Source organism: Mastigoproctus giganteus, chromosome 1, assembly GCF_048544385.1.
Source record: "Mastigoproctus giganteus isolate SK-2022 chromosome 1, ASM4854438v1, whole genome shotgun sequence".
Lineage (NCBI taxonomy): Eukaryota > Metazoa > Arthropoda > Arachnida > Uropygi > Thelyphonidae > Mastigoproctus > Mastigoproctus giganteus.
In genome coordinates this window covers 262,835,339-262,850,459 of record NC_143575.1, presented here as the reverse complement: position 1 = coordinate 262,850,459, position 15,121 = coordinate 262,835,339, and the positions used below count along the sequence as shown (strand labels likewise).

The 15,121-nt window shown below is 40.3% G+C and overlaps 1 protein-coding gene across 2 annotated transcripts in view; it reads right to left on the bottom strand.

Annotated features, from left to right (window-relative positions):
* Positions 1-15,121, bottom strand: part of CycC (cyclin C) — a 226,468-nt gene that overhangs the window by 194,001 nt on the left and 17,346 nt on the right. For both annotated transcript variants that reach the window (XM_090386000.1, XM_090386009.1), the window contains exon 2: positions 1,398-1,504. In XM_090386000.1, coding sequence (XP_090242126.1) covers positions 1,398-1,504 — 107 coding nt within the window. The remainder of the gene's footprint in view (positions 1-1,397; positions 1,505-15,121) is intronic.

The following is a 15,121-nucleotide window of genomic DNA, read 5'->3' as shown; positions in this document are numbered from 1 at the left end:
TTGATATGGGGGTTTGATGGCACATAAGCTACTTTGGCTATAATGTGCCTAGAGGGGATGGTTATATTGTTCAAAACATTTTGTAAAGAAATTTATTTTGTATTTTTCTTGATTTTTATATTGCTGGAAATTGGATGGATAGGATGTGGTGGCAGAAATTTTGGCGAAGGTTTCACTTAAAGCATTTGCTATACCTTTTGGATCAACTATATTTTGCCCTTGCCAATTGATAATTGGATGTACTACATTTTGGTATCTATTGCTCATTTTTTTCATTTTATCCCAAACCATTTTAGTATTTGTAGTTCTGTTCATGGTTGAAGCAAAACGTATCCAGGAGGCTTTCTTGCATGCTCGTCTGACATATCTTGCTCTTGCTCTCATTTTTTAAAAATGTATTAGACTGTCTGTGGTAGAATTTTTGCAGAAAATATTCCATGCCCTGTTTCTGTCTCGTTTCACTTGACTGCATTCCTCATTCCACCAAGACAGTGGGGATAGAGGAAGTTTGGTGGACGTTTTTGTTATTGATTGTTCTGCTGCTTGGTTAATTAGGTCGGTTACATATTGTACTGCCTGGTCATTGTTTAGTTGTCTAACTTTCTGTTGTTCAATTACTGCTAGATTTTTGTATTTTTCCCTCCTTAATGATGATTCACTTAGCAGTTCTATGGCTCTGATTAAGAGCGCTTAGCAGTGGATGCCTATAATTCAATTTTTAACAAAAAAACGCAATGACTTCTGTGTGCAAACCAAATACATTTAACTTCTGCACAACTTCTGGCAAACGGCAGTATAACATCTGTCATGCTGCCATTTTATTCTTCTAATAAACACATGACAACAAATATAATATCCAGTGCTTCAAGTACAATATACAGTGTGTAGTTAGCTTAGGTATACAAAAATAAAATAATAATTGCTGGATTTCTATTAATCTGATTTTAATGAAATTTGGGAAGGCTCGACAAATCTTTCTGAAAGAACTAATATAAAATTTTATGAAAGTTACAGTGAAGACAATAGGAGCTTTACACATATATCCTAATGTGCCTAAAAAATTACATTTTGAACTCTGTGTACATAAATTACTATTTGACTATATACTAAACTCCCAAGACTCCCTAGAGTCTTTTTGAAGATTTTATTTTACTATTAAAGACCATTTAAAGCTAAAGTTTTGAAAATATGTTTTATGCAATAAACATTGTGTTCAGAACAATACTTAAAGAAACATACCCACCATAATTAAACTGCCTTCTAATAATCATAATAATGAAAACCCTGATCTATCCAGGTAGAATACAGTGTTCTTACTTCTTTTTGAATATTAAATTTAAACTAGACTTAAATAATTATATCATATAGAAAAAAAAATAAGCAAGCAGAAAACTTACAGTTCGCAAAGAATATCATTATTTTCTGGTATTCTTCCTCTGTTAAAAGCTGTAAATCTGGATGTCGTTCCCTCAGTAAATCTTGCCTATCCAGTAACCACTGCTGACTGTTGGCAAAATTTTTGGGAGGGGGGGGTTAGAAAAACAAATTTAAATAATGAAAATATAATTTTTAAACATGGAGTTTTGAAAATAATATATTTATCAAAAACACATACAGGGCGATTATAGCTTTCCAGGTCTGAGACTTTATATCTCTCAAAGTACTTGTTGGAAAGAGATGACATCATGGAATATTCCAAAGGTTCCCACACTTTCTCGGTTCACAGCACCCCTAGACCAAAATAAATAACTAACAGTTCTGTTTATTAAGTATTGAGGTCCAAAAAACTTAAAAAGTAATGTTAAAACTGTAAACTACCTTGAGCTAGTAGTTTGCACAGTGTCCGACAGATGTCGAGTATTGCTGTGTTTTCCTCGAAAATTTAAAATATTAGCATTAGAAGAGGCATTTGATGCAAGAAAGCAAGCTTATGCAGCATCAGCCAAAAAAAAAATAAATAAATAAATAAATAAATAAATAAAAAAATAAATAAAATAAATAAATGAAAAATAACCACTTCCACTTCATCCCTCTGTTCGTTCGAAATACCTGTCCAGCTGAGCCTTAAACTTATTTAGGCTGTCAACTTCCACAACAAGGGATGGAAGTCTGTTCCACCAACCAACCACCCGCTGGCTAAAGGTAAATTTCCGCACGTCTATCCTACATCTGTCTTTCCACAATTGGAATTTATGCCCTCTCAGGTGATTATTCTGAGCAAGAGGAAGAATCCCATCAGCATTGAGCATGCTCAAACCATTCAAGGCTTTATATACCTCTATCAGATCACCTTGCTGGTGCCTAGTCTCCAGACACTGTAATTTGCAAAACTTAAGCCTTTCTTCGTAAGAGCACTCCTTGGTTCCATTCACTAATCTTGTTGCCCTTCTCTGTACTCGTTCCAACAGCTCTACATCCTTCTTGAAATGAGGCCTCCAGGTCTGTATACAGTACTCTAGGTGTGGCCTGACCATAGCCTTATACAAGGGAATAATCACCTCCTCATCGCTGCTAGAAAAATTCCTCTTTATCATTGACAATACAGCATGAGCTGCTCTTTCAGCCCGTCTGCACTGCTCAGAGAACTTCATATCTGCCTGCACAACCATCCCCAGGTCCCTTTCATTCTCTACCACTGTCAGTGTAGTACCACAGAGTTGATACGTTGTTCTGGGGTTACTGTTTCCCATATGTAGTACTTTTCATTTGTCAATGTTAAACTTCATTTGCCACCTCTCAGCCCATCTGCTCAACCTTTCCAGATCCTGTTGCAGCAGCATAGTGTCAGTAGTGTCCTTGACAACCCTGCCAACCTTCGTATCATCTGCAAACTTGGACATTAAACTTGATATACCATCATCAATATCATTTATAAATACAGAAAACAATAATGGACCCAATACTGAACCCTGAGGGACTCCACTAATAACATTGGTCCACGATGAGCAGTGTCCATTGATTACTACTCTCTGTGTTCTCCCCCTCAACCACCCCTTTATCCATAGCAGCAATTTGCCTCCAATGCCACACTGCTCCAATTTGTGCAGCAGTCTTCCATGTGCAACAGTATCAAAAGCCTTTCTAAGATCCAAGTATATAATATCAAAGTTATTCCCTGCATCCAGTTCTTTTGTGACTGCATCATAGTATCCAATCAAATTGGTCAGGCAAGATGTCCCCTTAACAAAACCATGCTGTGTCCGAGCTATAACTGAAGTCTTGTCTAGATGATCCTGCAGTGCTTCTTTAACCAGTGCTTCCATTAATTTTCCTGGAACAGAAGTTAAACTAACAGGTCTATAATTACTTGTGTCACCCTGTCTATAATTACTTATTTCTCATTGTGAATTGGGGTCACATTTGCACATCTCCAGTCCATTGGTACATCCCCTGAGTCCAAGGAAGCTCTCATAATTATGGCTAAGGGTTTGCTTACTTCCTTTTCTGCCTTCTTTAATAAAACTGGATAGATCCCATCCACCCCAGGTGCCTTTCTTGTGTTTATCTTCAGCAATTTCTCCTCCACTTTACTCTCAGTTATTAAAAGATTCTCTAGCTTACTGCCAGAGTTGAATACACCTCTGGCATTCCCCTCGCTGAATAACTCCTCATGTGTGAATGTCGATGCAAAATATTCATTTAGTTTGTTAGCTACTTGAGCAGGATCATCAACAGTTGACCCATCGATATCAAGTGGACCAATCTGATTCATCCCCTTCCTTTTAGAGTTTACATAAGTAAAGAACTCTTTGCTATTTTTCTTTGCATCCCTTGCCAAAGATTTCTCGTAATCTGCCTTCGCCTGCCTAACCGCCTTTGTAACTTGGTTACAGATCAACTTGTATCTATCATAGGCTTATGTGTCACGTGTTAATTTGTATGTATCCCATGCATTTTTCTTCTCTACCATATGTCTCATTAGTTCATCTGACATCCATTTAGGCCTAAACATTAAACAATATTTCTTAGTTGGTATGTAAAGCCTAGTAGCTTCCAAGATAAGTTGGCATTAGCATTAGTAGAGGCATATGATGCAAGAAAGCAAGCTTATTCAGCATCAGCCAAAAAAAAAAAACACACACCACTCCCATTTCACCCCTCCGTTCGTTCGAAATACCTGTCCAGTTGAGTTTTAAATTTGTTTAGGCTATCAACTTCAACAACAAGTGATGGAAGTCGGTTCCACCAACCAACCACCCGCTGGCCAAAGGCAAATTTCCGCACATCTATCCGACATCCGTCCTTCCTCAATTTGAATTTATGCCCTCTCAGGTGATTATTCTGAGCAAGATGAAGAATCCCATTGGCATTGAGCATGCTCAAACCATTCAAAGCCTTATACACCTCTATCAGATCACCTCGCCGGTGCCTAGTCTCCAGACTCTGTAATTTGCAAAACTTAAGCCTTCCTTCGTAAGAGCAACCCTTTGTTCCATTCACTAATCTTGTTGCCCTTCTCTGTACCCGTTCCAGCAGCTCTACATCCTTCTTGAAATGAGGCCTCCAGACCTGTATACAGTACTCAAGATGTGGCCTGACCATTGCCTTATACAAGGGAATAATCACCTCCTTATCCCTGCTAGAAAAATTCCTGTATATCATTGACAAGACACCATGAGCTACTCTTGCAGCTCGTCTGCACTGCTCAGAGAACTTCATATCTGCCTGCACAATTACCCCCAGGTCCTTTTCATTCTCCACCACTGTCAGTGTAGTACCGCAGAGTTGATATGTTGCTCTGGGGTTACTGTTTCCCATAGGTAGTACTTTACATTTGTCAAAGTTAAACTTCATTTGCCACCTCTCAGCCCATCTGTTCAACCTTTCCAGATCCTGTTGCAGCAGCATAGCGTCAGTAGTGTCCTTAACAACCCTGCCAACCTTTGTATCATCTGCAAACTTGGACATTAAACTTAATATCCCATCATCAATATCATTCATAAACACCGAAAACAACAACGGACCCAACACTGAACCCTGAGGAACTCCACTAATAACATTAGTCCACGTTGAGCAGTGGCCATTGATTACCACTCTCTGTCTTCTGCCAATCAACCATCCCCTTATCCATAGCAGCAATTTGCCTCCAATGCCACACTGCTCCAATTTGTGCAGCAGTCTTCCATGTGCAACAGTATCAAAAGCCTTTCTAAGATCCAAATATAAAATATCAAAGTTATTCCCTGCATCCAGTTCTTTTGTGACTACATCATAGTATCCAATCAAATTGGTCAGGCAAGACCTGCCCTTAACAAAACCATGCTGCGTCTGAGCTATAATTGAATTCTTGTCTAGATGATCCTGCAGTGCTTCTTTAACCAGTGCCTCCATTAATTTACCTGGAACAGAAGTTAAACTAACAGGTCTATAATTACTTGTGTCAGCCTTTGATCCTCCTTTGTGAATTGGGGTTACATTTGCACATCTCCAGTCTATGGGTACCTCCCCCGAGTCCAAAGAAGCTCTCATAATTATGGCTAGGGGTTTGCTTACTTCCTTTGCTGCCTCCTTTAATATAACTGGATAGATCCCATCCACCCCAGGTGCCTTTTTTATGTTTATCCTCATCAATCTCTCCTCCACTTTCCTCTCAGTTATTACAAAATCATCCAGCTCACTGCCAATGTTTACTTTACCTACATCATTCTCCTTCCTGAATAACTCCTCATGCGTGAATGTAGATGCAAAATACTCGTTTAGATTGTTAGCCACCTGAGCAGGATCCTCAACTGTTGAACCATCAATATCCAGTGGACCAATCTGATTCATCCCTTTCCTTCTTGAGTTTAAATATGTAAAGAACTCTTTTCTGTTTTTCTTTTGCATCCTTTGCCAAGGATTTTTCGTAGTCTGCCTTTGCCTGCCTAATCTCCTTTGTGACTTGGTTACAGACCAACTTATATCTATCATAGGCTTCAATGTCACCCATTAATTTGTATGTATACCATGCATTTTTCTTCTCTGCCACATGTCTCATTAGTTCATCTGACAACTATTTAGGCCTAAACCTTGAACAATATTTCTTAGTTGGTATGTACAGCCTGGTAGCCTCCAAGATTAGTTCCTTGAATGCTTCCCATTTTGAGTTTGCTGTTGGTAACATCATCAGTTGGTCCCACTGTATAGAATTTAAATACTGTCTCAGACCATCATAGTCGCCTTTACGAAAACAAAAACCCTTCCCTTTACCTCTGATGGTAGTTACCTCCTTGAGTAAATCCCACTTCAACACACTGTAATCACTGCCACCTAGTGGTTCATTTATCTGCAGATTCTTAATGCATGAAGAATCACTACTGATAATCAGATCAAGAGTATTGCTCCCTCTTGTTGCCTCACGAACATGCTAATGTAGAAAACAATCATCCAATAAATCCACAAAAGCCTTGCTAGTGTGCGAGTGTCCAACCCACAAATTCCAGTCAATATCTGGGAAATTAAAATCCCCCATTATAAGACTCTTTGATTTACTGGCCCACTCTATTTCCCTGTACAATATCTTATTATACTCATCAGAGTCATTAGGCCTATAGCACACTCCTACTCTCAATTTTGATTTCCCTATGCTTATGTCACACCAAACTGACTCGACACTGCCCTGTCCATCGATGTCGACTGGCTTCACTTCCTTGGACTTTATGTGTTTCTTAACTAATAGCATAACCCCTCCTCCCCTCCTGTCCTGTCTATCCTTTCTATACACATTGTATTCCCCAAATTCCAGTTCCGCATTACTTATATCTGTGTGACACCACGTTTCTGATATCCCAACAATATCTGCCTGTGATGTTTTGAGCAATACCTTTCTTTGAATGCTTCCCATTTTGAATTTGCTGTTGGAAACATCATCAGTTGGTCCCACTGTATAGAGTTTAAATACTGTCTCAGTCCATCGTAGTCACCTTTACGAAAGCAATAACCCTTCCCTTTACCCTTGATGGTAGTTACCTCCTTGAGTAAATCCCACTTCAGCACACTGTGATCATTGCCACCTAGTGGCTCATTTATCTGCAGATTCTTAATGCATGAAGAATCGCTACTGATAATCAAATCAAAAGTATTACTCCCTCTAGTTGCCTCCCGAACATACTGATGTAGAAAACAATCATCCAATAAATTCACAAAAGCCTTGCTAGTGTGTGAGTGACCAGCCCCCAAATTCCAGTCAATATCTGGGAAATTAAAATCCCCCATTATAAGACTCTCTGATTTACTGGCCCACTATTTCCCTGTACAGTTTCTTATTATACTCATCAGAGTCATTAGGCCTATAGCACACTCCTACTCTCAATTTTGATCTCCCAATGCTTATGTCACACCAAACTGACTCGACACTGCACTGTCCCGCGATGTCGACTGGCTTCATTTCCTTGCATTTTATGTATTTCTTAACTAATAGCATAACCCCACCTCCCTTCCTATCCTTTCTGTAGACATTGTACTCCCCAAATTCCAGTTCTGCATTCCTTATATCTGTGTGACACTACGTCTCTGAAATCCCAACAATATCTGCCTTTGATGTTTTGAGCAATACCTCAAATTCATCAAATTTATTTACTAAACTCCTAGCATTGGTGTACACGCAAGTATACATGCACCTGTTCTTTTTCTTAGCTACCCTAACATACCCATGTGTTTCTTGTACTCCAATGATTCCCAGCAGTCTCTGAAATATCCTGCATCTTATTTTCCAGGCTGCTGCTCATTCCAATAGAAGCAGTGCAAGAATCATTTTCACCTCTGCCAGTGGTTACTGTTAATCTATTAGTCCTTGTATCCCCCCCAATCTAGCAGTTTTCCGACCCACCTAACACTGCCTCGATAGCATCAGAAAACATTCTTGCACCCTTTTTATTTAAGTGTATCCCATCCCTGTAGAAGCAGTCTCTCCTGTTAACAAGTACAGACCAGGCTTAAAAAAAATATGTAAAAATATGTGATTTCAAATATGTAACCAAGACATTTTATGTTCAAAATCAAATGTCTTGAAATTTTTCAAGTATGTGCTACTATCTCTTATTGTATTTCGTATAATAATCATTTTGATAATCTCTTTAATAATCTTCCAATAATCTCTTATTGTAATCATAGACATAGTTTTAACAGATCACAGCACAAAAATAGCTCTGAAAACTAGAGGATGTCAACACCTGTCTTGCATTCTTGTCTGGTTTTGGCTTACAGAAGCAGAAATTTTCTGGTGTTAGATCAAGAAGTTGAAATAAAATTAAGCAATAGAAAAATAAATGTAGAGGATACATCTACTTACATCTTTCGAAAAAAAAAACAGTAATAATTGCTCACCTCGCTCGCCAACAGAAGTGTTGGCATTCAAGGTGAGCGGACGTGCTTCATCAGGGCTCCTCAGTTAAGTGGATTGTTGATAGTGCTTTTAAATATTTGATTTATTTAGATATTGTTGGATTATTTTGTTATAGGTTTTCCTGTAACAGTTTGTTTTTAATAACATTATAGATATAATTTTTTAAAGTTAATTTTCATTGATATTTAGCTAATTTTATAATGGTAGTTACGAGATCTGCCTTAAACATGTCACAGGGTATCGTGACTCACACGGAAATAGCCGATGGCGATTTACAGGTGAGTCAGGATTTAATCCGTTGCAGAACCTGTGGAATGTTTTCCAAGGTCAACCTGGTGACTAATCATAGCTCGCCTGGGGATCCTTTTCTTTGTGATCGATGTAAGGAGTGCAACAATCTTAAATTACAATTTGGTGCACTTATGGAACAATTTGAGTCCCTGAAAAAACGGGTGCTTGCCCTCGAGAATAATGCATCTGGGAGCTCGTCAGGGACTCAAGACTCCAGCAATCTACCAAGTGATGCACACCTGATTCGGGCCTCAAAACAGAAAAACCAAGTGCAAACTACTCTGGTTAAAAAGGACATTGTTTTATTAGGAGACTCCATTGTCAGGGAAACGGAGAATATTTTTTGTAATAAGGATAGGTGGAGTAGAACCAGGGTATGTCTGCCGGGAGCAACTATTAATGATGTCACCAACAGATTGTCAGATTTTAAGGGGGGTAAAGAGAATATTATTATTCATATGGGGACTAATGATATTAAACGTAAACAATCTGACGATTTGTTGGAAAAATACAGGACCATGCTGAAGAAATGCCACGAGCTAGGCCACAATGTCTATGTGTCTGCAATTCTGCCCAGACACGATAGGAGGGATTATATGTTAAAAGCCTTGTGGATTAATTCAAGACTTGAAGGACTCTGCAAGGCTTTAGGGGGGCAATTTCTATCAGCTTGGCCCACACTTGTAGGTAGAAGGAATTTGTTTTGTAGAGACGGGATACAATTAAACAAAGGTGGTGCAAAAGTTTTTGCGAGTATTATTGAGGATACCTTAAAGGTTCAGGGAAACTGCTACTTGGTGGGATGTGGGTAATTCTGACACGCGTTTATCTGATAATATTGGTCAAAGTAACTCTTGCACATACCTCAAGAGTTCTTATCTGTTACCCCAAATGGACACATTATCTATATGTTCTGGAGACAGAAACGTTTCAAGTGAGCGAGTAGCTAATGCCAGGGAAGAGAGCCTAAAAATCTTCAAGGGTTGTGTTAGGGTTGTTAAATATACAAGAACAACAAGTCTTAATTGTTTATACAGTAATGTTAGAAGTGTCGTCAATAAAATGAGCAAATTCGAACTCTGCTGGTTAAAACAAGTAATGCGGACATACTAGGGCTTACGGAGACGTGGCGCCACCCAGAAATTAGGGTTGGTTGAGTTTTATTGGCGCATCAGCAACTAAGGCTATAATGCGCCAAAACCTTGTCATAAAAAGGTAAAACTTTCAGTGACCTAATGAATTAGGTCAATAAGTCAGGGTATAAAAACAACTATAAACTGTAAAAGACAAATATCAGTAAACAAGTAACGATAATAAATCTTAAAAAAATAAGATTTTTTTTTTTTTTTTTAAATATGAGTAAAAAGGTTTACTGTTTTTAGGAAACTAAAAATAGCAGACACATGGTCATTGTCGGATAAAATCTGACTGAGTGTATACGGCTCAGTCAGATGGTTAAAAGCGGTAAAACGAGCATTTCTAAAATTGTTTAACGGATAAAATGGTGTCGCACTGCTCGCACATAGGAGGGTCATCAGCCCTCAGCAAAAAGGAGTGTGTAACATGACAGTGTCCTATGCGGAGCCGAGCAAGAACAACTTCCTCTTTCCGATCCCTGCGTAAGCTGGACCGCCAAGGATGGATCACAGGCTTAATTTGACATAGTTTGTTTGTAGTAATCAGTCGATGCCACGAATCTTGCCACTGAGATTGTAGGTTACTACGGATCACTTGCCTGTAGTCTGTATAGGGGACTAACAGGTCAAGATTATCTGTCAGGGCTGCCGATTTGGCTGCAGTGTCAGCCAAATCATTTCCTCTAATCCCGATGTGACTGGGGATCCAGCAGAAGCGGATATCGAATCCACTTACATAGAGGCTGTATATTATCTGCTGGATTCGGGACAGGGTTGGATGATTAGTGTGTGACATCGCTGATAAAGCCTGTAGTGCACTCATTGAGTCGGCATATATAATACACCGCTGGTAACGGTGTTTTCTTATGTGATCTAGAGCTAACTCTATGGCATGCAGCTCTGCAGTGTAAATGCTGCAGTCAAGGGGTATCTGCTCTGATATGGTATTATTTGGAAAGACAGCAGCAGATCCCACATACGATTCTGACTTCGAGCCGTCTGTGTAAACTGGCAAGAAGTCAGAATGTTCTGCACGGTGTTGTGAATAGAGCTGAAGGTAGACAGAAATTGGAGTATTCGACTTCGTCGCAATCTTGAGCGAGAAGTCACATGCTGGTGTTTGTACATGCCAGGGTGGAAGGGGCTCCTTTGGTGATCGAGCGACCTTGTCTACCGAAATGTTAAGCTCATTGAGTAGCTCTTGAATACGAATGCCGAATGGGCGATTGGCGGTCCGTCGTGTGTTGTAGAGATTTTCCCATCGTGGCTCGAAAACGGATGTCCACGTGGGATGGTCTGGCAGGGACTTCAGCTTGAAGGCATATTGTAGAGACAACTGCATTCGTCGAAGCGACAAGGATGGTTCATTTGCTTCGACATACAGACTTTGGACAGGTGATGTTCTGAATGCACCAGTAGCAATACGAATGGCTTGATGATGGATGGGGTCAAGCCAACGAACAGCGTTATTTCTGGCAGATGCATATAACTGAGACCCATAATCTAATTTTGAGCGTACAAGTGCACGGTATAGATGTAGGAGAGTGCATCGGTCTGCATCCCAAGAGGTAGAAGAGAGAGAGCGGAGGATGTTAAGCCCTCTCGTGCACTTTGTGCGAAGCTGACGAATGTGTTGGACAAATGTCAGCTTTTTGTCAAAAATGAGTCCCAGGAATTTCGCCTCTGATACAACTGGAATGGTGCTTTGTCCAAGTCGTAATTCAGGCTCAGGGTGGAGGTTACGTTTGCGACAAAAATGTATGCAAACGGTCTTCTCCGGTGAGAACCTGAAACCATTGGCCGTGGCCCAGGAGTTAAGACGGTCAATAGCTGTTGTAGTTGTCTCTCAATAACGCTCATATTGCATGATTGAGAGAATATGCTGAAGTCATTGACGTAGAGTGCACTGTTTATAGTTGGAGGAAGTTGTTCAGAAATAGAATTTTTTTTAATGGCAAAAAGCATGACACTTAAGACAGATCCTTGTGTTACCCCCTCCTCTTGGCAAAAGGGCCTATGTGATCTAGAGCTAACTCTATGGCATGCAGCTCTGCAGTGTAAATGCTGCAGTCAAGGGGTATCTGCTCTGATATGGTATTATTTGGAAAGACAGCAGCAGATCCCACATACGATTCTGACTTCGAGCCGTCTGTGTAAACTGGCAAGAAGTCAGAATGTTCTGCACGGTGTTGTGAATAGAGCTGAAGGTAGACAGAAATTGGAGTATTCGACTTCGTCGCAATCTTGAGCGAGAAGTCACATGCTGGTGTTTGTACATGCCAGGGTGGAAGGGGCTCCTTTGGTGATCGAGCGACCTTGTCTACCGAAATGTTAAGCTCATTGAGTAGCTCTTGAATACGAATGCCGAATGGGCGATTGGCGGTCCGTCGTGTGTTGTAGAGATTTTCCCATCGTGGCTCGAAAACGGATGTCCACGTGGGATGGTCTGGCAGGGACTTCAGCTTGAAGGCATATTGTAGAGACAACTGCATTCGTCGAAGCGACAAGGATGGTTCATTTGCTTCGACATACAGACTTTGGACAGGTGATGTTCTGAATGCACCAGTAGCAATACGAATGGCTTGATGATGGATGGGGTCAAGCCAACGAACAGCGTTATTTCTGGCAGATGCATATAACTGAGACCCATAATCTAATTTTGAGCGTACAAGTGCACGGTATAGATGTAGGAGAGTGCATCGGTCTGCATCCCAAGAGGTAGAAGAGAGAGAGCGGAGGATGTTAAGCCCTCTCGTGCACTTTGTGCGAAGCTGACGAATGTGTTGGACAAATGTCAGCTTTTTGTCAAAAATGAGTCCCAGGAATTTCGCCTCTGATACAACTGGAATGGTGCTTTGTCCAAGTCGTAATTCAGGCTCAGGGTGGAGGTTACGTTTGCGACAAAAATGTATGCAAACGGTCTTCTCCGGTGAGAACCTGAAACCATTGGCCGTGGCCCAGGAGTTAAGACGGTCAATAGCTGTTGTAGTTGTCTCTCAATAACGCTCATATTGCATGATTGAGAGAATATGCTGAAGTCATTGACGTAGAGTGCACTGTTTATAGTTGGAGGAAGTTGTTCAGAAATAGAATTTTTTTTAATGGCAAAAAGCATGACACTTAAGACAGATCCTTGTGTTACCCCCTCCTCTTGGCAAAAGGGCCACGAAAGGGAGGATCCTACACGAACTTGGAAATAACGGCAGGATAAAAAATTTTTAATAAAAATTGGAAGGTGGCCTCTTAGACCAAGGTTATAAAGGTCTTTTAAAATACCAAATCTCCGAGTTGTGTCGTACGCTTTTTCCATGTCAAAGAAGATGGACACCAAATGTTCTCTTTTTAGGAAAGCATCTCGGATAGATGTTTCCAGTCTAATTAAGTGGTCCAGTGTGGACCTGTTTCTTCGGAAGCCGCACTGAAAGCGGGAGAGAAGGTCGTTCGATTCTCAATACCATAAGAGACGGGCATTGACCATTCTCTCCAATATTTTGCACAGACAGCTGGTCAGAGCAATGGGACGATAGTTTTTTGGACATATAGGATCCTTTCCTGGCTTAGCAAAAGCAAGAATAGTTGCCTTGCGCCAGGTATACGGAAAATGCTCTTCAAGGAAGATTCTGTTGTACAAGAAGAGCACATGGTCCATGGATTCTGGTGAAAGATGTTTGATCATTTCATAATGGATGTTGTCTGGTCCAGCAGCTGTAGTCTTTGTACGGGCGAGTGCTGTTTTCAGCTCATTGATATTAAATGGCCCATTGTATGGGTGGGAACCCTTCGATGTGAATTTAAGGGCCTGTTTTTCAATGTTGTGCTTTAAGACCAGAAACTCTGGGGAGTAAGATGATGTTGCATGCAGAGATGTTAGAAAACGTTTCCCCAAGAGCATTGGCTATTGCAGTAGAGTCTGCAATAGTACATCCATTATATTCAAGGACCGATGAGGGGTGTGCTGTGTATTTTCCCTTCATTTTCTGGATTTTTTCCCAGACCACCTTAGTACTGGTCGTCTGGGTAATGGATGATGTGAAACGGATCCACGATTCCCTTTGACTCTGACGGCGGATGTAGCGTGCTTTGGCTCAGGCACGTTTAAAGGCTAATAGGTTGACTGTGGTAGGATATCTTCGAAATATCCCCCAAGCCTTGTTTTGAGCCTTTTTAGCTGCTGTGCATTCTGGATTCCACCATGGCTTTGGAAATGGAGGAAACCGGGTGGATGTTGTTGTTGTTGTTGTTGTTGTTGTTTTTAACGACACATAGGCTGCTAGGGCCATATTGTGTCTTTCTAATGGTTAATATGGAATATCAGCTTAATTGTGATAGCTATATTTTATGATATATTCCTATACGATTTAGGAAAGTAAAGAGTTCTTTTTGATTAAAATCATCTCCCAGAATCTGTAATAAATTTATTGATGACTGCTTATTAGAAATTGTCTTAAAGATGTCTAAACGAATGGTTTGAAAGTGGGGACAGTCCACTAACAAATGTCGAATGGTCAGTTGTACTTGACATGATGTACATTGGGGAGCGCTGTCATTAGTTAATAGATATAGGTGAGTGAGGTGAGTATGCCCAATCCTTAGCCTTCCTAAAATTATTTCATCTCGTCTGTTTTTTCTGAAGCTGGATTGCCACAGCCTTGGTTCCGGTTTTATTTGGTAAAGTTTATTTCCTGGATAACCTTTCCAGATTAATGACCAGCTGTTATAACATGCTTTACGGATAATGTGTTTGTAATCAGTAAATGGAACTTGAAAAGTCTGCGAAATAGTGGTTTCTGGTTGTTTGGCTGCATGATCTGCTCTTTCATTGCCGGATATTCCAGAATGTCCTGGGATCCAGCAGAATGTCACAGTTTGGTTCAATTCCATACAGGCAAGTAACTTAGAATGAATCTGTTTTACTACAGGGTGAGAGGATTTGGTATTAGTATTTATGGCAGAGACAGCACTGAGTGAGTCAGTGAATATTAAAGCAGACGGAATTAGTTGTTCAATAATGTGATCCAGAGCTAAGTTTATAGCATAGAGCTCAGCAGTGAAGATACTGCATTCTATTGGCAATGAGACAGAAGTGCTAAATGTTGGGAAGATTGCAGCAGCACCTACTTGGGTCTCGGTTTTTGATCCATCTGTATAGATTTCACATGCGTTTGAATTAGAAAGAGTGTAAGTTGCATGTAACTGTGCCATATTGGAAGGAGACAGCGTGTTCTTTCCACACTGTTGAAAGTAGTCATCATATATTGCACAGATATTTTCCCAGGGTGGATCTGGTGGTGTTTTGTCCTGAAATATATTGCTGATATCTATGTTCCATGATTGAGCCAGTTCCTTAAATCTAAGTGCAGCAGGTCGGTTT